The sequence below is a fragment of the Engystomops pustulosus genome, chromosome 4 (assembly GCF_040894005.1).
Source record: "Engystomops pustulosus chromosome 4, aEngPut4.maternal, whole genome shotgun sequence".
NCBI classification, from domain to species: domain Eukaryota; kingdom Metazoa; phylum Chordata; class Amphibia; order Anura; family Leptodactylidae; genus Engystomops; species Engystomops pustulosus.
This window is the reverse complement of record NC_092414.1, coordinates 149601087-149627336: the sequence shown is the minus strand read 5'-3', so window position 1 is coordinate 149627336 and position 26250 is coordinate 149601087. Positions and strand designations below refer to the sequence as shown.

General features: G+C 39.1%; 1 protein-coding gene across 14 annotated transcripts in view; it reads left to right on the top strand.

Moving 5' to 3' along the window:
- The window catches only part of TJP1 (tight junction protein 1), a 349705-nt gene that overhangs the window by 142832 nt on the left and 180623 nt on the right, over positions 1 to 26250 (top strand). For 10 of the 14 annotated variants that reach the window (XM_072148049.1, XM_072148050.1, XM_072148048.1 and 7 more), the window contains one exon: positions 2261 to 2314. The exons of the other annotated variants lie outside the window; for them this stretch is intronic. In XM_072148049.1, coding sequence (XP_072004150.1) covers positions 2261 to 2314 — 54 coding nt within the window. The remainder of the gene's footprint in view (positions 1 to 2260; positions 2315 to 26250) is intronic. 14 annotated transcript variants of the gene reach the window in all.

Below are 26250 nucleotides of genomic sequence, written 5' to 3'. Positions count from 1 at the left end.
TAATGTGAGCGGAGGTGAGTATAGCCTTTTTTTTTATTTGGTAGTTGATTTCCGTTCAAGGAAATCTACCACAGTATAAACAATTTTCAACTTAAGCATATCATATTTTTAAACTCAAATTACAAGAAATAGCAGAGATTCCAGGGTTCAGGAAGACCAGCCCCAAGATCAGCAGGACTTGATGTAAGTGTGCTTAGGTTAAAAATTGTTTGTACTGGTGAAAGATTTTATGGAGATATTTTTCAGGAGGTTATTTCCAGTCTATCTAGTATGTATAGAAATGTGAGATGCCTCGAAATCTAAGTTCACACTTGCAGGAAATGTTACGTACATTGGCCCACATTTTTGGTGTTGCGTCATAATTTTGACATATGTGATAGTGTCTTTTTGGTTGATGTGTTTTTGCCCTATGTTATTTTGCCCTATCTGACCAGTTTTGAAAATGTGTCTAGAAAAATTGCCATTGCTATTATGTTAAGTAGTAAAATGTTCTGGATTTATTACTGGCATGCAGCAATTTTCTGTCATAAATTGATGCTGAATTGTAAGCCAACTTTGTGCTGACTTAAAGTACAGGAAATCTCTGACTTCCAGCAAGATCCTAAATAAATAATGCAGCATGCACCATCTTTAGTGTGGTTATTGGGGCACATTTACTAAAACAGTGCAGACAGCACTATGTGCAGTTTGTTGTGTATAGTGCAGATTCATAACATGGGGAGTGTGACACAATTCTGTCGGACTTTGCATGATAAGTCTGGCGCACGGTTCGACCGTAACGCCCATTTTAATGCAGAAATTTGTGTCACATGAAGAATATTGCAGTCAAAGGCTCGCATGCGACAAATATGTGTCTCGGACACTTCTGAAATACATGTGCAAGCAATTTGCCCATAAAAGAATGTGCAAAGTCTGACAGAAATCTGGCGCAAGGTCCTCAGTAAATGTCCTCATTGTGATAAAGAAATCTGACACTTAGGCAAAACTTTAAATGGTATAAGCATGGCAAGCACCAGCAGAGAACCAAAAAGGGTTACCTATTTTATACTTATAACTTGTGCAAAAAAAGGAAAATCCAGTATACCTCTGAAAATCCTCCATTCACCAGATAAATCCAAGGATCACATCTTTTGTCCGTGCAGTGGGATATGCTGTTTGGACTCCAGCTTGGTAAATAGATCCTGACACTGAGGTGTCCAAATACATTATTATGTCTAAAATCCAAATACTTTATGTAATCTTCTTAAAACATGGATGCCACAAACAGACCCCAGCATTTCAGGCATACAAACAGCCCTTACTTATAGTATTTATCCTTTTCAAGTTTGCCGTACGCAGTGGTTCACAGGATCTCTGGGCAGCAGGACTTCTTATAATGTGTCCTGCTGACTTCTATTACAACCACTTCCATACTCCCATAGGAGGGGTTGGAAGGGCATGCGGTTGTATCACGTTACAGGAAGCCCTGCTGCCTCGGATCAGTTGACCCGTGGATCCTGGTGCTGAACGGCAAGCTTTAACAAGGTAATAATAGTATGGGTAACTCTATTAGCCTTCACGGTCTTCATTGAAATGACACATCCGGTACTTCTCGGGAAGTGTGCACCAACTTCTTTTTGGTGCACTTTCAACATGGAGCGTGCAACACAATTATACAGTAGTAAATGTGGTGCACGGTCCGACTCTGCACCAGTACGCCCCATTAGGTACATAATTTTGTGGCACTTCGGGCACAGCCGCGACACAATCAGCTTGCACATTCGTGCACGTTCAATGCAAAGTCAGAAAGAAAACTGGTGCAAACGCTTTAATAAATGTGGGCCATTGTATCTACTGTATTGCTGGCTGAACTGAACTCATAGCATTATATATTTCTATTCTGCTGTGAATTTAGCTCAAGTGATCTGTGATCTGGCACGGATATGTGGCCAACTGCATTTCCTAATCTGAACAAGGCCATCTGAAACAACCAACAAATAAGTCCTAAACATTGTTTGTGGGGGAAAAAAGATTTGGCATATAGATTAAAGGAACCCATCTGCACTAATTATCTATAAAATGCTGGTGTGAACTTAGAGATAAAGGTTATGATGCATATGAATGTTCCTGAGTATGCAGTATCATGGATGTTCTGCATTCCTTGCACTTTTTGAATGATACTTTGTGCTGTAGTATTTTCCTTTAGTCATTAATTCTGATGTTCTCTTCTACTTCTCTGTTTTCTCATTGACTGTTTGTTTATAATGCATTTTCGGACAAGGATATACTACATTCTGAATCCGCCCAAATGATGGGAGACTTTGAAGCTCAGCAGGTAAGTACTTATGTTTCTCTTAGCTGCAGATCTCTGAGGACATGTTCCTCTTTTTATTTTGCTTGGCATACAGCATGTTCTGGTATATAAATATGTTTCTTGTGCTGTAGAAGATGGCGAGAGTAGTAACATGAGAGATGTTAGAGAGTTCAGTGTATGATGTTTGTATGAATAGTCATGTGTGATGTTGTATGTAATGACATATCAGATAATATACAAGTAATGGCTGTACCTTGACATTGGTAGAACAATATGCTTAACTTTTCTCTGCTTAAGCCACACTTCAGTGAACTTCCTTTATCTCCATCGTCTTGGAGTGTGGCTTTCCAGTTTGCATGAATTCTAGAAATTCTATGTGCTTTTTATGTAAAGTTGTTTGGAGTCAGCCGTATTCCCAATATACCACAATATGGTACTTATTCTGTTTTTACAACTATGTAATATTTCTTGTTTGTGTTGTAAAAGGAGCTGTAAAATTGGGGTGGGTTGCTTATATTAAACAGCATTTCTTAAGTTAAATTGCACCATAAAAGTAATGGATGAATTGCTCAGTTGAAGACTCTGTCAGCCTAACCTGACCATCTAAGTATTTATATGATGTTTGTCACATAGCACAATAAAATATAGACATCTGATTCCAGCGGTTTACTGTACATTTATTTCCATACACAGATGAATATTAGTAACACGTTTACTTTTTTTGCTTAAAGGGGTATTCCGGGAATATGAATGTCTGATACAAAAACCCATAATGCTATAAATAAATGAATGTAACAAAACTTAATGTCATTAGTCACAAAATTGAGCTTAAATAGTTTGATTTTATGATTCACAAAATTTTATGGCCACTCTAAAGTTTTCAACAAGATGGCTGCAACTGGCAACTACAAGTCCCAAGATCCTTTAGTTCTCTGTAACTCCTCCTCCCTCTTATGCTCTGCTCCCAGTGATGATGTAACAGGTTTTCTTGCTCTGTTACCATAGTAATGATATGCAACTGCCATCACCACAACACTGGCCATACTGGATGCACTGCAACCAACCGACTACAGCCAAACGTAGTGGTGATCACATGACCTGTCCAGGCAGGTGCAGGACATGTGACCAGTGGCCATCTTCTGTTCTGTGTCTGCTCTGCAACGGACCGCGCAGAGGAAATTAACGGACTGATTAAAGGGCCAGTAACATTTTAATTCTTCATTACAGTCTATGTCATCAGCATTTTCTGCTAACAGGAGCAAAATATTAAATAACAACTAATTACATATAAGTTTATATTTTAAGGACCCATTTGTATATGTATTATGCTGATTCCTGGAATACCCCTTTAAAGCAAAATGATAGGACACATGTTTACCTAATGACAGGTTGCCATTGCCTTTTTATCACTACTATCACTATTATTTTTGTGTACACTGCAGCAGAATCCAGGTATATTTTTCTTGGTAAATCTTTGTAAAGTCTGAAACAATGGGCAGGTTGCAAACTGTGTGCAAAGACGGGCAGGAATAGGACTTACTTTATCTGTTGTGGTGTAGGCTGACGGTATGTTCCGATGCGGTAATGCACGGTGCCTCATGTATGCTCTGCAGCGTAAACACAATCATTAGAATGCAATGGGGTCTTAATGGTCGAGTGGAAGAGGATTTATCAGAATCTTCAAAGCAATATTTATGGGGTCTGAAACAAAGCTTGGCTTAAAAGAAACCTGTCAGTTAAACCAACTGAAACAGAACTATCCCTATATTGTTCCTCTCATGCCTGTTCCACAGTCCGTCTGTAAAGTTGACTCACTATTTATGCATATTCATGTTCTTTTAGCATCTTTCTCTTCAGCTGAGCCAACTCGGCTTTGCTACATTATTTGCGGTCCTGGCAGTTGGCTCATGCACAAGGCTGGGGAATCCATCAAAGTGAATGGAGAAGTGTGGTGGCTGTAGAAAAAGTGCACATCCTAGGCGTGGCGTGTGCAGGGGGGGTCTACGGCTAATTATGAACATTGCCGAATGGCTGCAGAATTTATCCCAGTGGTAATTCCTGACAGATTATGTAAATTGACCAGATTTAGGTCTCTACTTTTATATACACTATTTCTTTATAATTATTGGGGTATCTTATAGACTCTGTTTGCATAGTTTATAGACATGTAAATGACATTGTTTACCCCTATACCTAATATACTGTCTTTTAAAGGCCACATTCCTAGAAAGATATTAATCTGTTCATTTTTTATTTTATATATACACATATATATATATATATATATATGATATTGTTTACTTTTTTATGAAAGGAGTTTATTGGATTTGTATATTTGATTACTAATATGATATATTTCATCAATATGAAGTGGGCAGAATGAGCAAGCAATTGTTTGGTTGCTACAGCAACCTCATGTTACTAGGAGACAGAATGGGGAATTGTATTGTTTTCCATATCATGAAACATTTATTGCTCTCAAAATGCATTAGTGTAGAGTCGTAGTTTACTAGGCTGGGTCAGTTTGATTGTGTTTTTCATGTAATTCTTTTAGACAAATCCTAGGTAGAGCCTAAAGGGAAATTTTAAAAAATGTTTTCTAGGACTTGTATATTGGTGACTTTAGCTCAAATTGGTGAGATTCTGGGACTGAACTCATCAGCCGATTAAAGGGTCATGGCACTCTGGAAGCAGAAACTGTCCCCTCTTTTTAGTATTCTTATTAAAGCGAATAAGACCTTATTCACAAAACCATGTCTATTATGCATGTGTTCAAATCTGCATCTATTTTCTTCTGACATTGTATGGCATTCATTGTTATGTAAGCAGGCACAGCGCAGTGCTGCAAATTACAGAGCAGGTCCTGTTTCTGCCCATTTTTTGCTACAGCCAGTCAGTTGCTGTGGACAAGGGCAGGGCGAGTGGTGCACCTGCTGATCTCCACCTGGGCAATACTCCCCTGTTTGCGGCCACTATTGTGCACATGGAGGCCACAGACTCCCCACCAAAGGCGGCACCAGCACTTGGCATACCCAGGCAAGTGCCAGGGCCCAGAGCTGCTGCGGGGGCCTACACAGTAGAATTACAGTCCTGCAGCACCTGGTGAGGGAGGTTGTTTGTAATGAATCCATGGGTGACTGTATATAATGCATGAGGGGGCTATTTGGGATGATAAACTGTTTTTAAATGCCGCCATGCGAGTTCACTGTAAAGAGGCCCAGTGAGGCTCTGTTGCCCAGGAGCCTGCTGAAACCTGGAGCCGGATATGCCATCTTAAGCATAGATTATCAATATTTTCCAAGTACTCAGGATATTCTGATGACCTATAGCATAGGTACTCATGCACTATTATATGGACCCCTCAGGTCGGAGAATAGAGCACCCCTTTAAAAAATCTCTATTACAATCAGTAATTATGAAAGGGGGATATGTCATTCTCTTACTGCAATGCAATCAAACAGACAGTAAGGGACCAGTATGGTATTGACTCTTACCCAATGCACAGGTTGCACATTTATCATAGCAAATGTGTAATATTTGGTTCTTACTACAATAAAGCCATGTCTGTTAATTCATCCCATTATTCTCTGTCTTATTGTATAGGTTAAGCTTTCACTTTGTGCCAGTTAAAAAATATCCCCCATGTTGTATAATGTCTCTTCCAGGGTATTTAATACAGTATATTGACCCAGTTAATGTTCATGTGTATTGTGTTATTAAATTTAGACTCTCGAGACTTGGGTCAGAACAGGGGACACAGTTACCTCACTTATGGAACTTCTGTAAATACTGTTACTAAGGAAGAAAGAAGTGAACCAGTTATTGATACATATTTATGTCTCACAATACATTTTTTTAACTGGACTGAAAACAACACCAAAATAAGTTTCCACCTCAGATCTGCTGTGATCTTTGGAAAGTAAAACACTGCCTTAGGTCTTATTTTCTCATCAGTTACTTTAATGTTTGTTTGCTTTTTCTCCTTGTAAAGCCGTCACTTACTTTTTTGCTTACGGAATAAGTGTAATTGCTGGCGGATTGAGACTGAACTTCTCTTGGGTGAGGTGTCTGCGAATAACAGTTTGGAAAGACTATTTGTTTTAAAAATAAAAGCAAGATGTGAGAAATTCAAGACTGTAGAAATCTTCTCACTTTTGAGTGGGAAATGTTGAAGAAGTGTGGGAACATCATCCTGTCTGAAAGTATTTCCTATAGTTAGTTTATGGATGGATTAGAATCCTGTCAGGTACTGCTTGTCTTCCAGATAAAGATTTAGAGCAGCATCTAAAGCAGTTCTGTCCCAGTATTTATATGAAGAGAGCCAGGTACATGCTATAACTATGAGAATGTAACTTGAGAGCTCAGAAGATACAATTAGTTGTAGTATTTGGTCATTTTCCAGTAGTTGGACAGCGCTGAGTTTAGCTTGGATACATGAAAATGTTATTCCTGCAGTCTGAATTCTTGGAAAATTTAAGGAAAAACATATATACATTTAAATAATATAATTTATTGTACTACACTAAAAATGCTAGCTAGACTCAAAGGAAATCAACCCCGCTTGAACCCAAGCATACTGGGGCAAATTTACTTACCTGGTCCGATTTGGACGGTCAGACAAAGATGAAGTCCGTCACGATTCACGAAGCTCGTGCGCCCGAGTTCCTGCATCCGTCACTTCCCCGTCGAGGTCCGCCACAGTTCACCTTCTTCTTCCCGGTGCTTGTAATCCGTCAGGTTGTCCGACGGCCCACCCCCCGCCCCCCGATTTCTTTCGCGTGCAAGCTGGCGAGTGCGACACAATCCCCGTCGCAATGCGGCACAAAATGGAAATTATCAGGAAACCCGACAAAAATGGGCTCCGCAGACCCTTAGTAAATGAGCTCCACTGTGTTCAATTCATTATTTCAGTTAATGGCTTCTTTTTTTCTGAAAAATGACTTAAAAATATGCAAATGAGTCTTAGCAGCTCCTGTGTACGTCACAGAAGGCGCTGTACATTTAGATGCATTTTATCACCGCTGTATATTTAGATGCATTGATTCACATGTGAATGTATGTGTATATGCACAGTGTTGGAGCTAGGAAGGTGGTAGTCTGCTTAAATTAATTGTTTGCCAACACTGCCTGATAATAACTACCCTATCACTATATACTGACAACGTGACATAGGAATTAGCCCTGTAGGAACTAAAAATAAAAAGTATTTCCTCTTTGTGTTAAAAAGTAAAGCCTGTTCACATACTGTTCACATACATATAAAGAATATAGTTTACAAAACCAATCTGCTTATAATTAAACTCTTTAAATCTTCATCCTGAAATCCATTTATCTATCCAAATGAGAAACCACAGGGGAATTAACAATATGTATAACAACCCCAGCCGTAGGGACATCTAATATAATCTTTTGAAGTCTGTTGCAGTGATATGTAATTGATAGCAATATTTAGTTGACTAAGATTAGAAATCACTTTTAATTTAATCCAATGTCCAATGCAGAGAAGGCCTTCTTATTACTATAAAGATAATTGATTTTGATGAGATTTAATATTTGTAGAAAGCTAATCCTCTTGAAAAAGTTGCTGTGAAAGCTAACCTAAGTCATTGATACCTGCTTCCTAAACAAACAATGAAGATCCTGTCCTCTGAATTGAATCATTTTCTAGGTGGCACAGTAAGGCTGTTGACCTGTCAATTGGGGTTTCTTTGCAAAAGGCCTACAGTGGGTAGTAAGTTTTCAGACCCCTATACATTTTTCACTCTTTTTTCCATTGCCGACAATTTGTAAAATCAAAAAAAGTTGCTTTTTTGTCAATAATGTACACTCTGCTCCCCAACTTTATAGAAAAAAACAGACATGTAGATATTTGTGCTAATTTATTAAACAAGAAAAACTGAAATATCACATGGTCATAGGTATTCAGACCCTTTTATGTGACTCTTATATTTAACACACATACTGTCGATTTCCTTCTGATCCTCCTTGAGATGGTTCTACTCCTTCATTGGAGTTCAGTTATGTTTAATTGAACTGATTGCACTTTATTAGGAAAGACACATAACTGTTAATATAAGACCCCACAACTGAAAGTGCACGTCAGAGCACATGAGAAACTTGAGGTCTATGGAACTGCCCAAGGAGCTCAGAGACAGAATTGTGGCAAGACACAAATGAGATTCACAAGCCTGTGATCAAAGGCCATCAATGTCTGAATTCAGAAACTACTTGTGGCACATTTCACTTTTGCCATTTGCTTTTTCTCTAATATGATAAGTGCACCCCAAATCTTCATAGCTGCAAAAATATATTTGCAACACTACCCAGAAATTATTTAATAAATCCCATACACATGCCATTAAAAATTTGCATTGGAAACTTATTTCCACTGCAGTTGTAGTATCCATAGCCTGTACCTATTGCTGTGTATTCAGCGTTTCCTATTCAAACTTTGCATTGTAGACTATGACACCCCCACATTCCACTACCGCAAGGTAACAGCTTTTGCAGTAGAGACCCCACGCTATCGGTCAATCCGAGCCAACACCGATAGAAAATGGTGCCTCTATTTTCTGAGTAAGGTTACATCAAGTGCACACATGTCGCACCGTACCGTTCTGTGGCCTGGAGAAAGATAGGACATGTCCTATCTTTCCCCAGAATATGGTGCCGTGGCCCATGTTTCTCTATGGAGAGGGGCAGGGTGAGCGGCGCTCATCCCCTCCTCCTCTCCCTGGCACCTATGTGTGGTGGAATCACATTACTTTGAATATAGCCTAACTGTGGTGGAATCTTTAGCACCCTGTTCATGAGCACCTAGACAGCAACTATCAATTACAAAACTCCTTATGATTCAGAATTATTGTTGGGGGGTTGGGTACTGAGATCACTAGAGCAATAAGGGAGAAGTACCTGCCTGAGCACTGTGCTTCTCCCACTTACTTTATATGTGCAGATAGTTAAACATTTGTGCACTCTTCCTGAGTCACAGGCACAATCATTGATTCAGCAGAGCATGTTTCTGTATGGTTAGAGGGTTGGAATAGGCAGAAAAGATTCTCTCATTTTAATTACCTGCCCAGGGAAAGTTGAGAGCAAAACCGTGATATGAAAGCTAGTATGGCTGATAGACAGCTAATTTACTATTGAAGATAAATGTCTTGCATATGATGGCCCTTATACTGATTCAATACACTTTGGTTTTTGAGCAAAATGATCTTAGTTTTTTTGGACTGGAGGAACACTTTATGGGACTTAAGCAATATACTAAATGGTGTTTTTGTGTCTACTGGTAGTTAGTACTGGCTGTATGAGAGGGCAGCCCACTTACAGTACATTATTGTTTTCACTATTTAACATTTAAAGTAAAAAGAGAATAGAGGTAGGATCCAGCATCCATAAAATTAATTTTTTTAAATTTCATCTTCATAGTAAAATTCATCATGTTCATGATATTCCATGTCACAAAATCTGCAAGGATAAAACATTGCAATTAGATATTAGCTGTGTGCTTTGTGCTTCGAACAAAAGATATTTTTTTTCAAGCAAGCTGATATTTCACAAACATGGACATTATATTTAATATATCTATAATTCATAAGATAAAAATTTGGGATAGTATGAATGATGAATGCTTCTCCTGTTTTATTTTTACTTTAAAACCCCTTCATTACTGCCATAGGGCTTTATACGTCCTATATGCACATACCAAGTGAAGAAAGGACATTTATAAACATCATGCCAGTGGCCAACTTCAAACAGCTATATCTCTTGAACCCTGGCACCTAGAAACACAATCTAGGGGTCATATTAAACAGGAGAATATTACCTTTGAGAAGGATTGTGTATGGATGCTTCACAGAACCAGAGATATCCACCCTTAAGTTTTCTGGTTCCGAATGTAAATTTAATCAAACACTTAAAGCACAAATCTGCCACTCCCCAAAAGAGTGGAACCAGTGTTACTGTGGAGCACTAGCGAGTCTGTATCTCCCCTGTTAGTACGAAAAAGCCAAATAAAGCACGAGTAGCAGGAAAACAGTACCAGTCCTATAGTGCTCAAGTTAAATTCAATACAATAGTATTCACTCTTCTGAAACAGTTTAATAAGCCAGTACAGTTTTTACCTCTATGGTTTGAAATCGAGTAGAAATAGAGAGGGGTAATACAGTTCTCACCAGCCAGTCCTACACAGGCTCCAGATGTCAACGCCGTTTGTCTTGTGCAGATAGTGTGCACCTTCAGAATCGATCCTCCTGTAAGAACTTTGTGCATTTGCACATTGTAATGGATGATGTGGAAAATTCCCATATACAACTAAATTGTAGTAATGGCAGTATATGGTAGGATCAATCAGACAACCTAGGGTTAAAGTACCCTAAGGGGTCTGAAAAAAAGAAGAAAATAAATGTATATTAAAAAAATTCAAATCAGTTCCTTAGAACTGATATAAATATAAATAATGTCCTCTCTATCAAAATACAACAACTTTTAATCCCGGCGTTTAACCCCGTAATAGAAAATAGTGCCCAAAGTTGAAAATGACACTTTTTTGCCATTTTGCAAAATATAAAAGAATTTATAAAAAGTGATCAAAAGGCCGTACAGTCCTCAAAATGGTAGAATTGGAAATGTTATCTCATCTTGCAAAAAAATGACACTACCCACAGCTTTGTACACTGAAGTATGAAAAAGATATTAGAGCCAAAAGATGGCAAAATGAAGAATTGTTTTGTACAGGAGGCTTTACATTTTGTAAATGTATGAAAACATTATAAAACCTATATAAATTTGGTATGCCCGTGATCATATCAATCCGAATAAAAAAGGAGATATATCATTTGGTGTGCACAGTGAAAGCCGTAAAAGCCAAGCTCACAAGAATATGGCGCAAATGCATTTTTTTTTACCAATTTCACTACATTTTGAATTTTTTTTCCTGCTTACCATTACCTGGCCTGAAAAATTAAATACCATCACTATGAACTTCAAAAAAACAAGCCATCACACAGCTCTCTACATGCTAAAATAAACAAGGTATGGATTTTTGAAGGTGGGGAGTGAAAAATGGAAAAGCAAAATGGAAAAAGGGCTGTCAAAAATTGACCTGGACATTCAGGCACCAATGAACCTCAGTCATGAAGGGGTTAAACTTTAACCAGTGAAACAGTAATGTAGGTGGATTGTTACCCAGTTACTCCCCAATAACCAATAGTTAAGTTATTCAGCAATAACGAGTGGGTTATCTGCGCATCCCTACAGAAGCTGAAATGTAAATTCATACTTCAGGGAATGATACATTAATATTTACTTTTTGTTTTAATGAAATTTAAAGTAGTTAAGTTGTAACTCTTCAAGGTCTTTTACAAAACATTTATATTCCCATGACCTTGAAATAAATTTGTTTCTAAGTTAGAAGCTTTATCCGATTATTTATACCACGCCAGACACATTTTTCTGTAACAACATTAGGGACGCTTTAAAAACAATTTAAAATTCTTCAGAGGGACAGTTCTGTTGAGTGACCTTGGTGAACTGAAATAATTGTGTAACTAAGAATGTCTGGATTCTGACTGCTTGTGGCAATCATTTCCATCATTTTAATATTGATGGCCTATCCATACGGAATCTGAATCAGACTGAGACTGCTTTGGCATTGTTTGCAGAGAGGCAGACCTCCACCATTTTCATTGCCATTTCTAGGACAGTGATGGCGAACCTTTTAGAGCCTGAGTGCCCAAACTTCAACCAAAAACCACATATTTATCGCAAAGTGCCAGCACAGCAATTTAAGCAGTAATTTATTTCTCCTTGTTCTTTGACAACTTTCCTCCTAAGGAAACCAACGCAGTTGAAAGGAGGAGGGCAAATTCGCTTATCATTGTAGGAAGATACTGCAGGAAGATTCTTTGAGTTCTGTCTGGTGAACTTCATGCTGGGGTGATGGCCTGGCTGCCCACAGAGAGGGCTCCGAGTGCCGCCTCTGGCACCCATGCCATAGGTTTGCCACCACTGATCTAGGATAATAGGCCTTTAATGTTTTGAACCCAGAAAACAACTCCCTAATTGCTGGTTCTGTTTGTGGCTCATTGACAAGAGCATTTTTTTTTTCATTTTCTTAACTGCTGTCTTTTCATAGCCATAACCTGTGAAGAAGTCACAAGTTTTTTTGTGATATCGAAAACCGATTTTCGGTAACTCTGGTTGTGGTACATAAGTTACCTTGTTTGGAAAAACTTCTGTGTGCATTGCCCACATTTATTAAAATTATGTACAGTTTGCCTGTGGAGTGTGCAGGGTGCCCCAAATTAATAAAAACTGTGCACCCCCTGCACTGCTCAGGAAGTGTGCACCATTTTTTTTGTTGCACTTTGTTCATGCTGCAGAATTGTGGCATAAAGGCATATAGACATATAACACTTAATAGGCATATTGCAGCTGACACCCTGCTGTAAAGAGTTAATAAGATTGCATCAATAAGTTAAAGACCCACTAAAATGACGATTTTTTAAAGTGCATCCAATCTCACAAAAAATAAGACCATGTTGGTCTAAACTTGCCAACTCTATTCAGACACAGTGATCGAAGCCAGATGACGGCTGTTCCTGACAGCCATCCATCTTGCCCTGTGGACCAGAGGGGTTTTGTCATGGCACAGTACGCAAAAACCAGAGAGGTCTCCCTGTATCCCTTATTAGACAGCCACTAAGAAGAGGGGGGGGGGGGGGTCAAGGCACGAAAAAAACTATCTCAAGATGGACTGGATATGTTAAAGCATTCCAAAGTTATGACCACTTATAGTCACACATGTCAGATTTTATAAAAAGGGCCGTGTCAGGAAGGTACAAAATGGCCAGGTCGTTAAAGGGTTAAACAGGAGGAATTGGAAAAATGAATTTTTTAAGTGGTATAAATGTTATACTCCTGTCAAGTGGATATAAAAAGACATTTGTTCAATATTGTGTTACCAAAAGGAGTCTCATTAATTTAAACTCAGCTTTATTGACAGTTTTGCAGGTGCACATTAGATACAGGGTAAGATCACATAGCATGAAATAATCTGTTTCAATATACATTGGTATAGGCTTACAGAAAATGGATACATATGCCTACAAAAGGATGATATCGTAGGAAGGTGTCTGATTATTACAAAACATTACGAAATTTAAGTATTACACATAGGAGACATGATTATATTTTCCATAGGTGCAGTTGTTTTTGAATTTTATGAAACATGTTGCTAAGCAACCTTTTCCTAATAAGTGTGGCCTGATGGCAGCATTGGGGGACATTGTTAGACCCCTGGTTGCTGTAGAAACCCAACTGGTGCAATTTACTTTCTCTTGGTTAAAAGCAAAGTGGCCAATTGAGCATAGAAAAATACATCTGTAACAAACTGAATATTTTACCACAAAATGGATCTGTGGAGGTCTTACAGGGTCTGCGGAGCAGCCTTGACATCAAATGAAAGCAAACAACGCAATAAAATACAGCAGCGCACTACTGTGAGCGCCAAGTCATTTGTGGATGTAAATAGAAGAATTATTTAGTATTGCATTACAGCCTTATTTATTTGAAGTTCTTCAAACACATTTTATTAGAATTTTGTGAGCCCATGTATCCAAGAAAAACACTTCAGATGGGAGCCTAAAGTAAGAGAGGTACATCTCCTGGGCCAGGCCTATTTAAGGGGTTGTCCAGGAATATCACTTTTATATATATATATATGGCTGGGGGCTGCTTTAAAGGGGTTATCCGGTTATAAAAAGTTACTTAGGGCGAGCTGAAGTGAGCTATTTAAAAATAATAAACTTGAACTTACCACCTCCAGCACCGCTGATGTCCAGCGCCATGGTCCGTTTGATCCCTGCCCCTGTTTGTTTGAAGGGGCACAGAAGCCGCCCACACAGAGCTTCCGGCTGACGATGTGGCCGGCTCCTGCCAACCATCCCTATCTCTCAGTGTTGTAAGCGCTGAGAGATTTTCTGCAGATTTTGCATGAACGTTGTAAATTGGGAGTGGGAAATGAGGCTTATGTTAGATGTGATCTGCTGCAAAATTTGCATATTGAATTTTTAAATGTATGCACAAATATTCTAGGGTCCCATTAACTACTATATGAGACACAGTTTAGATAAACTTATCTTCCAGTATGTTGTTGGATTCTGCTACCTGTGCTATTTAGGGTACATATGCATTATTGTCATAGGGCTGTAAACCTAGTTTCAGAAAGAACCGTTTACCCTTCCATATAGGCTCAAGATCAGTGTGCCCTAACTTTTATATGTAGAAACCAGACTTGTCCCCTAGAGGGCAGCAGTACAATTTAAAAAGCAATTTTTGGTTTTATTTTAATTATAGATATTTTGAAATGTGACTTGGTAAGGCTTTTTATGTTAAAATATTACATGATGAAAGTATTTTGTATATTAGATTTGATTTTAAAATGCCATTGCAATCTACAATGTTGTGGTATATTGCCATTTGTATCAGTTTATGTATAATCGTTATTTATTAATGATTCACGTTTAATAGAGAAGTGCAAATATTTCACAAAGCCTAAACCCATGTTCATAGTACATTATAGTACATAGTATATTATTCATCAAAAAAACAAAGGAATTCAATGGAAAAACTACTTCTCAACTGTATAAAGTTATGTCCTTGCTTATTGTTGGCTTAATTAAAGGGGTTTTCCCACGAACAAAAGTTAGGCCGTATCCACGGGATAGGGCCTAATTTGGGGGTTTCGGTGCTGAGACCCCCACAGATCAGGAAATGAGGGGTCCGTCGGACCCCTTGTCGCTCCGTTAGACTAATGGAGCAGACTGCTGCTCCATTAATCTCTATGGAGTTGAAAGAGATCGGTGAGTGCGGCACTCGGCAATTTCCGTCAGCTCCATAGAGATTAATGGGGCAGAGCCGTCATGCGCGGCCATCTGCTCCATTAGTCTAACAGATCAAAAAGGGATCCAATGTAGGTATGTGGGACCTCATCAAATCCCTCATTTTCGTGATCTGTGGGGCTCACGTGAAAATGATATGCGAGGAATCATATTTGCTTGAATTTGTGGGAGATTCTTTAAAGGTAAAGGGCTTAGATTTTAAGTAAAAGAAGGGAAAAAAAGCTATCAATACCTATATGATGAGAGGTTCTCTTTAAGGCAGTGGCTCACTGTTAATGGTTCTGCTTGAGTCAGGGTTTACCTTGACAGGTAAAAAAGATCATGCATATAAATATATAATATACGTAAAGGGAGGGCCTTGACATTGGAGATCCCCACAGTACAGTTAGCAGGTGTGATTCCCTACATCAGTGCTCTACAATGTCATATGTCAGCTGGTTTCTGCCCTATAAGAGTACATTCTGTATTACAGAGACAGATCTCTCATCTCTACAGGCGCTTCAAATATTTGTATTCCCCATTTTATTATTATTCTACATTGTGCTGTTCCTCTGGGATTGCTACTATGAATTTGAAGCCAGATAAGTGGGTTCCTACTTTATTTCACACTCAGAACTGGTAATGGCCAACGTGATCAAATATGTAACAGTGGGAATTTCTATTAATGACAGGGTAAGGAATGCTGGCAGGTCTACTTTGAGGGTACCCATATAATAATATACCAACTACATGAATACAGTGGAGGGTGGGAGTGATAACTGTCGATTATATCTTGCAATGAGCCGTGATAATGTAAAAATACAGAATTGGAGCTCATCCGGACAAATATAATGTTGCTGCATTCTCTGCGTTCTTATTACAGCTGCAAGTCCCATCCTGACCATGGGTCTAATGACCCTAACAAGTCGCTTCTTATGTATCCATAATGCTTCTATATCGGCTCATTAGAGTCACATTTAGGATGGGATCTGATTAAGCCCTTAAGAAACATTTTAAAGATGATGCCTTACAATGTTTTGCTTAGGTGCTTCTGCTTTGTGCAATTGCTGCAGCTGGTGAGTGAAATCAATGTTGTCACTAGGTGGAGTATTATCAGTGCTGCTATTATGTGCCAGGATTAATCTTGTCTGTTAAATAAACAACTACGTCACAATAAGGAGACCTGTCTGTATAGATAAAATCAGAGTATAGTGAAGAAAAGTAAAAAGAAAAGCTACAGTAAAGTAGTATTTGGCCTACCAGTATCCCTTCACGTGATAGACCCAATGCTACTCTCAACATACTACCCATAAGTAGCCAAGGAGTGAAATGATATCCTCCCTCAAAAGTCTTGTAGTTTACCATTATTGTCAGCCCATAATTCTTCTATCCTCATTACATGACTTTCTAGCTATAGACGATAGATGTTGAAGTTGCAGAGGATTGTTAAAGTCCTGCCTGGCCCCACCTAGAAAAAGACTCCGACCCCCCTTTTTCATTGTGGATATTGATCCAGGCTAATAAAAGGACTATTTTGAATTAAGATCCAGTGGAAGTCAATTAATATCAATGTATAATCATTCTGTCCACCTCCAAGGAACTCACACCAATTATTTTTGGATCTCTAATTTTCTAGCTTCTTGGGGTTTTGTACCAGTGGGCAAAATTTTTCTTGGAGGTGTTACTGAATTCTACAAGTCTTTTGTCTTCCACCTTATTCCAAGCATTCCATATAATAGAGAGGTGAGGACATAAAAGAATCCATACTGCAACCACCATCTAAGTACTCTGCCAGTTATGCCCATAAATTTGTCCCCTGTAATTAATCTCATCCTTAACCCTCTGAATGGGCGCAATGGAAGGACCAGCAGGTGTTGTGTGTTTAATAAAAAGGTTAATTGTGTGTAGAGTAGAGGCAGATACCAGTCCTATATTGGTAGCACATTTCCATATAACCTCTATTAGGATATGCAATAGGTGTATTGACAGATCCTGCTCCAGTTCTATCCATAGTTTAATGGACTGGTTGTGGAAGAGCTACAAATAGTTGGAAAAGGGAAAACCGCAAAGTCCCATTGACCCCTTTATCATCTACACTCACCGGCCACTTTATTAGGTACACCTGTCCAACTGCTCGTTAATACTTAATTTCTAATCAGCCAATCACATGGCGGCAACTCAGTGCATTTAGGCATATAGACATGGTCAAGACAATCTCCTGCAGTTCAAACCGAGCATCAGTATGGGGAAGAAAGGTGATTTGAGTGCCTTTGAACGTGGCATGGTTGTTGGTGCCAGAAGGGCTGGTCTGAGTATTTCAGAAACTGCTGATCTACTGGGATTTTCACGCACAACCATCTCTAGGGTTTACAGAGAATGGTCCGAAAAAGAAAAAACATCCAGTGAGCGGCAGTTCTGTGGGCGGAAATGCCTTGTTGATGCCAGAGGTCAGAGGAGAATGGGCAGACTGGTTCGAGCTGATAGAAAGGCAACAGTGACTCAAATCGCCACCCGTTACAACCAAGGTAGGCAGAAGAGCATCTCTGAATGCACAGTACGTCAAACTTTGAGGTAGATGGGCTACAGCAGCAGAAGACCACACCGGGTGCCACTCCTTTCAGCTAAGAACAGGAAACTGAGGCTACAATTTGCACAAGCTCATCGAAATTGGACAGTAGAAGATTGGAAAAACGTTGCTTGGTCTGATGAGTCTCAATTTCTGCTGCGACATTCGGATGGTAGGGTCAGAATTTGGCGTCAACAACATGAAAGCATGGATCCATCCTGCCTTGTATCAACGGTTCAGGCTGGTGGTGGTGGTGTCATGGTGTGGGGAATATTTTCTTGGCACTCTTTGGGCCCCTTGTACCAATTGAGCATCGTTGCAACGCCACAGCCTACCTGAGTATTGTTGCTGACCATGTCCATCCCTTTATGACCACAATGTACCCAACATCTGATGGCTACTTTCAGCAGGATAATGCACCATGTCATAAAGCTGGAGTCATCTCAGACTGGTTTCTTGAACATGACAATGAGTTCACTGTACTCAAATGGCCTCCACAGTCACCAGATCTCAATCCAATAGAGCATCTTTGGGATGTGGTGGAACGGAAAATTCGCATCATGGATGTGCAGCCGACAAATCTGCGGCAACTGTGTGATGCCATCATGTCAATATGGACCAAAATCTCTGAGGAATGCTTCCAGCACCTTGTTGAATCTATGCCATGAACAATTGAGGCAGTTCTGAAGGCAAAAGGGGGTCCAACCCGTTACTAGCATGGCGTACCTAATAAAGTGGCCGGTGAGTGTATATGTGACTGTTACTTTGGTTGTCTCCAAATATGTAATTCAGCATTCATAATTGCATTATCTTACATGATCAATGACTTGCTTAGGCATTAGCATGTAAGCAGGCAAAATATTTGTTAAAAACAAGTTCGTGATGAGAGGAACAGTGTCGTGACGGATGCACTTGAAACTGACATTGAGATTACAAAGTATAATGCATTTGCCTCCACAGGATGATTCTGTTTTACTTTTCTTAGTAGCCATTTCCTTGTGAATATCTGAAAGATGTTGTTAGTGGTAACATTGTGAGACGTCAGGGTCACTTGTCACTTTCAGATACAGAAACATTCAGACATTCCATCATACATTCATAAACGCTGCTGAGAAGACAATGCGTTTGTGATTGTTTCTGACAACCAGTAAGTAAAAGACTTCATAGTATGGGATGACAAATTATATATAGGGATGTAAGATCCAATGGGTTTGTGTATACAGCATGGAGTACACGAAACATCACAACAGGAGGTCTACATAGTTGTTTGGTGTTTTTTTTACTTTATTCATTTACCATATGAAATGAGTAAAGTTATCAGTGAACAAGTAGTTTGGCACATATATAATTTACCAGAATATAATAAATGAGAGGTGTTGCACATATGTGCCGAGCTCATGACACGTATGTCACAAGCCCCGGAGACCTGTGGCACAGCTGCACTGTAGATGCTGCCAATTCTTTTTCCTAATCCCTTTCTGACATAGAAGTTCCATCTTCCATATTTGTATCATGCAAATCCGTGTCCTTCCTGTTTTTTTTCACAGCATTCCGTACACTTATGTGCAAGGTCACTGGAAAGGGAAGTCAACATGTCATGTTTATGTCACAGTACACAGTCACATTTAGTATATTTTTTATTATTTCATAATTAATGGGCACATAAGAGAAAGTTATAGTTATGTTCTAAATCTAATATTAGGAACATGTCACACTGAGCTGGACTTCAGTGATGATCTGGGAGGTATTTAGCCACTTGACAACATAATCAGAGGTTTATTAGGTCAATTTCTGCTTGAGATGTGGATCTGTTCACAAACATATTAGGGGGACTAATATGTTTGTGAACAGATCCACATCTCCACCTAGGATTAGGATCTCTCATTCGTTTGTTTAGTAAGGAGTGTTAAAATCTCACTCATAATTCATATTCTGGTGTCATAGCTTATTGGCAGTCACCACATAACCCTCAGTGCCCATGGAATACGATAACCGTAGCATTGCATCTTATGTCCAATCCATGTGCATATAATGCTTCACCTTTTCACTAAACAATGGCCAATGTCTATTACAGCATAGATTACCTATCTTTAGTATTATTTCGACACAGATCAGAGAAATAGTACAGCATTTTGAAGAGCATTGTGTTCTCTGTACTGTCTATAAAGCATAGCACTGTTCATTTAAACCCATTCACATTAATGGACCTAAGTTGTAAGAAGACAATGGGGCACATTTACTTACCCGGTGCAGTCGCGATCCAGCGGCGGGTTCTCCGACGCTGATTCGGGTTCTGCCGGGATTCACTAAGGTCCGTGCGCCGATATTCACCATGTTTCGCTGCTGCACCGAGGTCCGCCGAAGTTCACCTGCTTTTTCCTGGTGTATGTGAGTGCTTGATCTTGCGACACAAATGGCTTTTTAAATTCCGCGGTTTTTCCGAATCCTTCGGGTTGTCCAGTGGCCACGCCCCCCCCCATTTCTGTCGCGCGAAAGTCGGCGCGATTGCGCCAAAAATTGATTGCGTGCGCCACAATCCCGTGAAATACAGCGCAAAACGGAAATATTCGGGAAAAACCCGACGGATTCGCGGCTGCGGACCCTTAGTAAATGTGCCCCAATGACCTACATATATTATTGTGGCTTTGGGGATATAGCACATGTGTTCACTATGTGTTTGCGGCTCAATTGTGTCACGGTTGCATTTTGTCTGACACTTTTGAAAACTGTGCACCTAAAAGGTTCTGTTAGTGCTTGTCATAGTTTGGACTCTAACACTATTGTGTTGCACAGTGTAGAATATAAAGATGTTTCTGTGTGCACACTTTCCCAAAGCAGCGTCTTTTGCACTATATAATTGGACAGCGTGCACAACTATTTTAAAATATGGCACAAACTGCACATTAGTGAGGCAAACTGTACTAAGGCAGATTACATCGGTTTTCACATAAATGGGTATGTGACTGAATTTCAGTCGAATTTGGCCCATGCACCTCAGTTTGTGAAAACACTGCAAAGTGACTGTCCCCTCAGCAAAGGGTTTCACATTTTTATTAAATGCCACTTTTCTTTAAACATGCAAATTATTTTTAAAAAGATGTTCAAAGTGGTCAAATCTTCTAACAGGCAGAATCATCTACATAATGATGACAAATCATGTCTTTTTGCCATGACATGACCACAGGTGAATGAACCCCGAGTGGCACACAGGACGAAAAATTCAGCAAACTGTCCCGCAGTGCAACATTGGTGTTTATTTACTGTGGTGAACTGCACTAAATGCAGTTTGCCTGTGTATAATGCACGATGCACCAGATTCATGAAGAACGAGAGCCAGAAATCATGAATTTGGCGCTCCCTGCACTGCCCCGATAGTTCACTAACATTTTAGTGATGAACCTTTAACACAGGGCTTTCGACAAATCCTTTTATCAGACTTTGCATGATAAATCTGGCGCACGGTCAGACTGTGTCGCATGCTGCTTAGTGCAACTGCGCTACAAAATGGTCGCGTCACACAATTTTGGCGCAGACACTTCTTAAATACCTGTGCAAGCAGTTTGCACTAGAGAGAATGTGCAAAGTCTGACAGCCAGCCTTTGTACCTCTCTGAACAATAGGACTTTGTTTATGAGAGATACCTGTTGTTAGCGCATTTGAACATTTACATCCAACTGTGATTTCAAGATCAAGAAAATTTGTAAGATCTCTAGTTTTTCCTATTTTTTTCTTACTGTACTTTGAATTGAGTCTTAGCAGCATGACACACATAACAACTCTGTGCTGATAAATAAAACACAACAAGATCTCAAAAATAAAACAGATGTCCGAAATGTTTTAGACAGGGGAGCACTTCCCGAAACACCGCTATGGCATTGCAATGCTGACAAGGGACAGCTGCAAGCTCCGAGCTCAGCAGAACTGATGTTCTTAGAGTGCTGACTGGGCGCTAGCAGCACCGATCCCAGGTGAGGCCTCCGCTGACTGCCACATTACTTATCAGCAAAACAGCTGTAGGAGATGAGTGTTTTGTATCGTCACTCATGCATACACATGGACACCTAATGACAACCAGTCATAGCAAAGCTGGTTACAAATGAATGCTGAACAATAAAGAATAAAGAAGGAACATGTCTCCATTGAGCAGAGTCGCTACTAAACTTATTACATTCTGAGGGGTCGGGGTCTGGTTCACATTCTGGTGTTGTTTGCTGCTAGGAACCAGAAGAGTCAGTGGATCTGTTATTATAGGGTACAAAAGATCTTTGTCATAAACAGTGAAATTGATTACAAAGACGCAAAGACAATGGTCCTTTTAGAAGACAAAGTGATGTAATGCATGTCAGGGTCCAATCTAATGTTTTAGAACAACATACATTTTTTGGTTTATTATTTATGCACATTAAACATTTAAAGTTGCAATGTTTAAAGCTTCATGTGTATAAATAGCCCCTAGTGATAAGGCCTCCAGAAGGCGCCACATTTATACACATAAAATACTTAACTTTTGAAGTCGGTTAATCAAGTATACGTAAAATATATAGAAATAATACAAATATAAATAAAAGAAAGCTGCACTTTTAAAGGAAATTTTAAAGCGGGTGCCTGCAAAAGTGACCTTGATCCAGGGCCCACAGCACTCCAGAAAAATTCAATATATGAGTGATTTAGTCACCCATGTTAATGCAAAGTTTCTGTCCTCTCTCAGGAACTTGTAAGTTGCTTTATTGGATTTTGAAAGCGTGCAGAGATTTATTTATGTGTATATATATATATATATATATATATACACACACACAAATACTTTATTTATATATACAGTATTTGTATATGTGTGTATAGAATTTTTTATAATAATTTATTTCTGTCGCCACCTTTGTTGGTAACATACATAGAAACTGGTCTACATTATAGAATTATGACATGATAGTATGATTTGGATCAGACTATAACACTATGCACAGGTTATTAGTATAGTAAAAAAGAGGTGTAATACATTTGAAGCCTATTTGCGTTCCTCATACTTTTATTCCAGCATGAGGCGATTTAAGTCCGTAAATTAATTCATCACAACTCCGCTTTGTGCTGCTAAACTGGGACGATTACACGTTCCTTCTAGAACAAGGCTGTATTGAGTACCTCATAGACATTCACAGGACATCCTTAACAGTATTACTGCTTCTCAGCTAGCACATCCTGTGTTTCCCATAATAGAGTAAAACAACACAGTGAGAATATCAATGATATCATGTAATTATAATAATGGGGGATGGAGACATTTGTAGACACAGAAGATACGAAAACAAATTATAAAGGTTTGGTTCTCTACCTATCACCAGATCAGACTGCATCTAGATTAGGATAAAAATCTGAGAAGGTTGAGGTTGTGTGTGCAATGTATATGATGGTGTCTAAAAGTTGAACCTACTCTGGGGTCGCATGAAGTGCAGTTTGGGGACCAGTAAAAGTGAGTATTCAAACTCCCAAACCTAAGCCCTTATTCACATGTCCTTAAACCACACACAAGTCCTCCGGCTGTCAGAGACCCTAGGTTGAAGATAGAGGCGTTTTATTACCTCTGCTTTCCTTTCCTTCCTACACTGCACTGAAACAAACCACAGGCTTTAATGGGGAACAATTACCTTGTGTCTAGGGTATGCAGACCCAGTATAGCTCTGCTGGTGAATCCTTCCTCTTTATGGGGCAATTAACCTAAGAAAACTGTGTGAAATGTCCCCTACAGGTCTTATATGACTTCTACATACATAACTTTTTAATTATAATTTCCAAACTATGATCGCAAATAAACCACAGTCACCCAGTTTACCTATATGTATAAGGCTGCATTCACACTGCCGTATGGGGGACGAATAGACATCCGAGGTATATATGGCCTATATATGTCCCCCATAGACGACAATAGACGCACAGCGCCCTACGGGAGCGGTATGGTGCTGCACATACTTGCAGGGTGCAATGTTCCTCTATGGAGAGGGGTGGGGGTGAGCCGCACTCCTTCCCGGCACCGTCGTGCTACGGTACGGCGGGCAACGGAGTGTGAATTTAGCCTAAGAATATACATGTACTATATTTTAAAAAAATAACTTTTAGCAACGATAACTCCAAGTTAAACAAATGAAAATTAAAATGTAGGTATAAAGGTAAATTAGTAAATAGATATATACAAATATTACTTTGGTAGCCCACAATATAATATTGGCTTTAAACCGCCACATCTAAAGAAATTTGTTAAAAAGTGTTTGGTCTATCCTCTGACTTGGCTTTTTGTATCTTTTTTTGTGAACTTGTATTGTGTGGGCCACTGTGCACTCGCTCTTGCTTGAGTTTTCTATTACCTCTGTCACAAACGTTTGTGCAATCCTGGACCCGTGTAATATTTATGATTTTAAATATTTTTCTCTTGTGTTTTTTGTTCTATTATGAAAACTCTTTAATAAAAGTACACATGAAAACATTTTTTTTACTCATTAAAGCCTTTTTTAGGCCCAGTTAAAGGAAATCTACGATTTGATTTCATGCTTTATGAAGCAAATATACCTTGAGAATGCTGTAGCTACACTGATACAGGAACATATCTTGTTTAACCCTTGAGCTGAGTGATTTTGCCGAAAAAAACAATTATGAAATTATGATAATGAAGCTCTGCCACTTCTGCGGTGGGGCTCTGCCCTTCTCCTCTCACATTAAGTATGTACTGCTCGAGAAAATGATGTAATCACTGTGTTGTGCCTGACAGACAGAAGAAGTCATTTGCTGCAACATCTCCCAGCTGTGGTGTACGAGTGATCCAGCTCAGGTTGGTTAGTCCTGCCTGGACAGTTCAGGAAACTGTGTAACATGCAGGCTGAAGGCAATCTAGCTTTTCCAAGATCTTGAACGTTATAATTGTTTTTTTGGCACAAACACTCAAGACTCAAGGGATTAAACAAGACATGTGCCTGCATCAGAATAGCTACATCATTCTCATGGTATGTTTAGTTCATAATGCATGAAATCAAATGGTGGGTTTCCTTTAAACAAAAAGGCTAACAGCCCAATGCACATGAATGCTGATTTTGGAAGGTTGCTAACCATTGTATGAATGGACAGCACAAGACCCCATGTATCTCTGTGGCCTCATGCACACAGCTGTGGTTTCCACGCGCCTATGTATGACCCACCTGCCAGAGCTGCCAGTTATAGAGCAATTCCTATTTCTGCCCATGTTAATTGCTTGGTCCGTTTGTAGACTGAGATTGCACATGTTCATGTTTAGGTGGGATGCAAATTTGCCAAAATTGCCATGTAGCCCATCATGGAAGTGGTTCACTGTGGATGTCCAATTCAATGTTGAGAAAACCAACCTGTGTATTTGAAGAAGACCTAATTACTTTTATGATTTTATCATTTAACATCTCTGTGTAGTTTTAGTTTGAAAGAGAAGATATCAAAGTGGTCAATCATAGCAAGACTAAGAGCATGAACAAAAGGAGGTGGATACTGTCCTACTTTTGGCCCGAAAATATAATGGCAGCTCTCTCTAGAAAACAATGCAAAATTACAGTTAAATAGAAGGGTTATGAATATAGGAATGGTAGGAACTTTGCTACAGATTGTGATAGTTGACTCTTTTCATTATATATACTATTACATGATATCTGCAGTAGAGTTCTTGGTGCTTGGATTGTTGAGCCAGAATTGTGACCGAAACATTTTCACCTCATATAAGGTGATGTCTTTTGTGCTTCTTATTCAGCATTGTAGGGAAATAGGTATACTATGTACTACTTATTCTTTCTTATAAACAATCTTTCCATTACACTCTTATAGACAGTGGGGTAGATGGGATGTTTCATCTTTCTGCTGTACTATAGGGTTACAATAAAATCTCTATATGGTTTAACACTTAGAATTCCCAGTGGGATCATATTCTGACACATAGATGGTCTATTCATTATTATTGCTGAGTAGGTGAGACTTATTCTACACATCACATATACTGGTCTCTGGAGTATGATACTCATCAAGTTTCCACCAGCTTGATGCCTGAAAGTGTAGCAATGACCTGCATACATTTCAAGGTCCTTTACTCCTCAATGTCATTGTGTTTCTCCTAGGATGCTCCTCTGTCATTCTTAGGGCAGACATAATAATTTGCACTTATTGTATGGAAACAACTTTTGTTTAGTATTTGTAGACAGTGAAATCTCAGGAGACATCTCATCTAATTGTTTATATTATTTCTTTATGAAGGGCCCATCTGTAATCGCCTTTCTAGCGAATCATGAGCATTCACAGACAGGATATACCTATTTTTATTTCATATATGATGATGCTGATGTTTTCAGTGAATGTATCTGTAAAATGAAAAACACTATATATGTAGGTTTGTGCAGAGATACCTCCCATCACACTACGCAGCAGTCTCATGCCGTAATAACATAGATAATCCTTTGGTAGTAGATTTAGTATTTGAACTCAATGAACCCTGTTGGTCAGTGTTATAC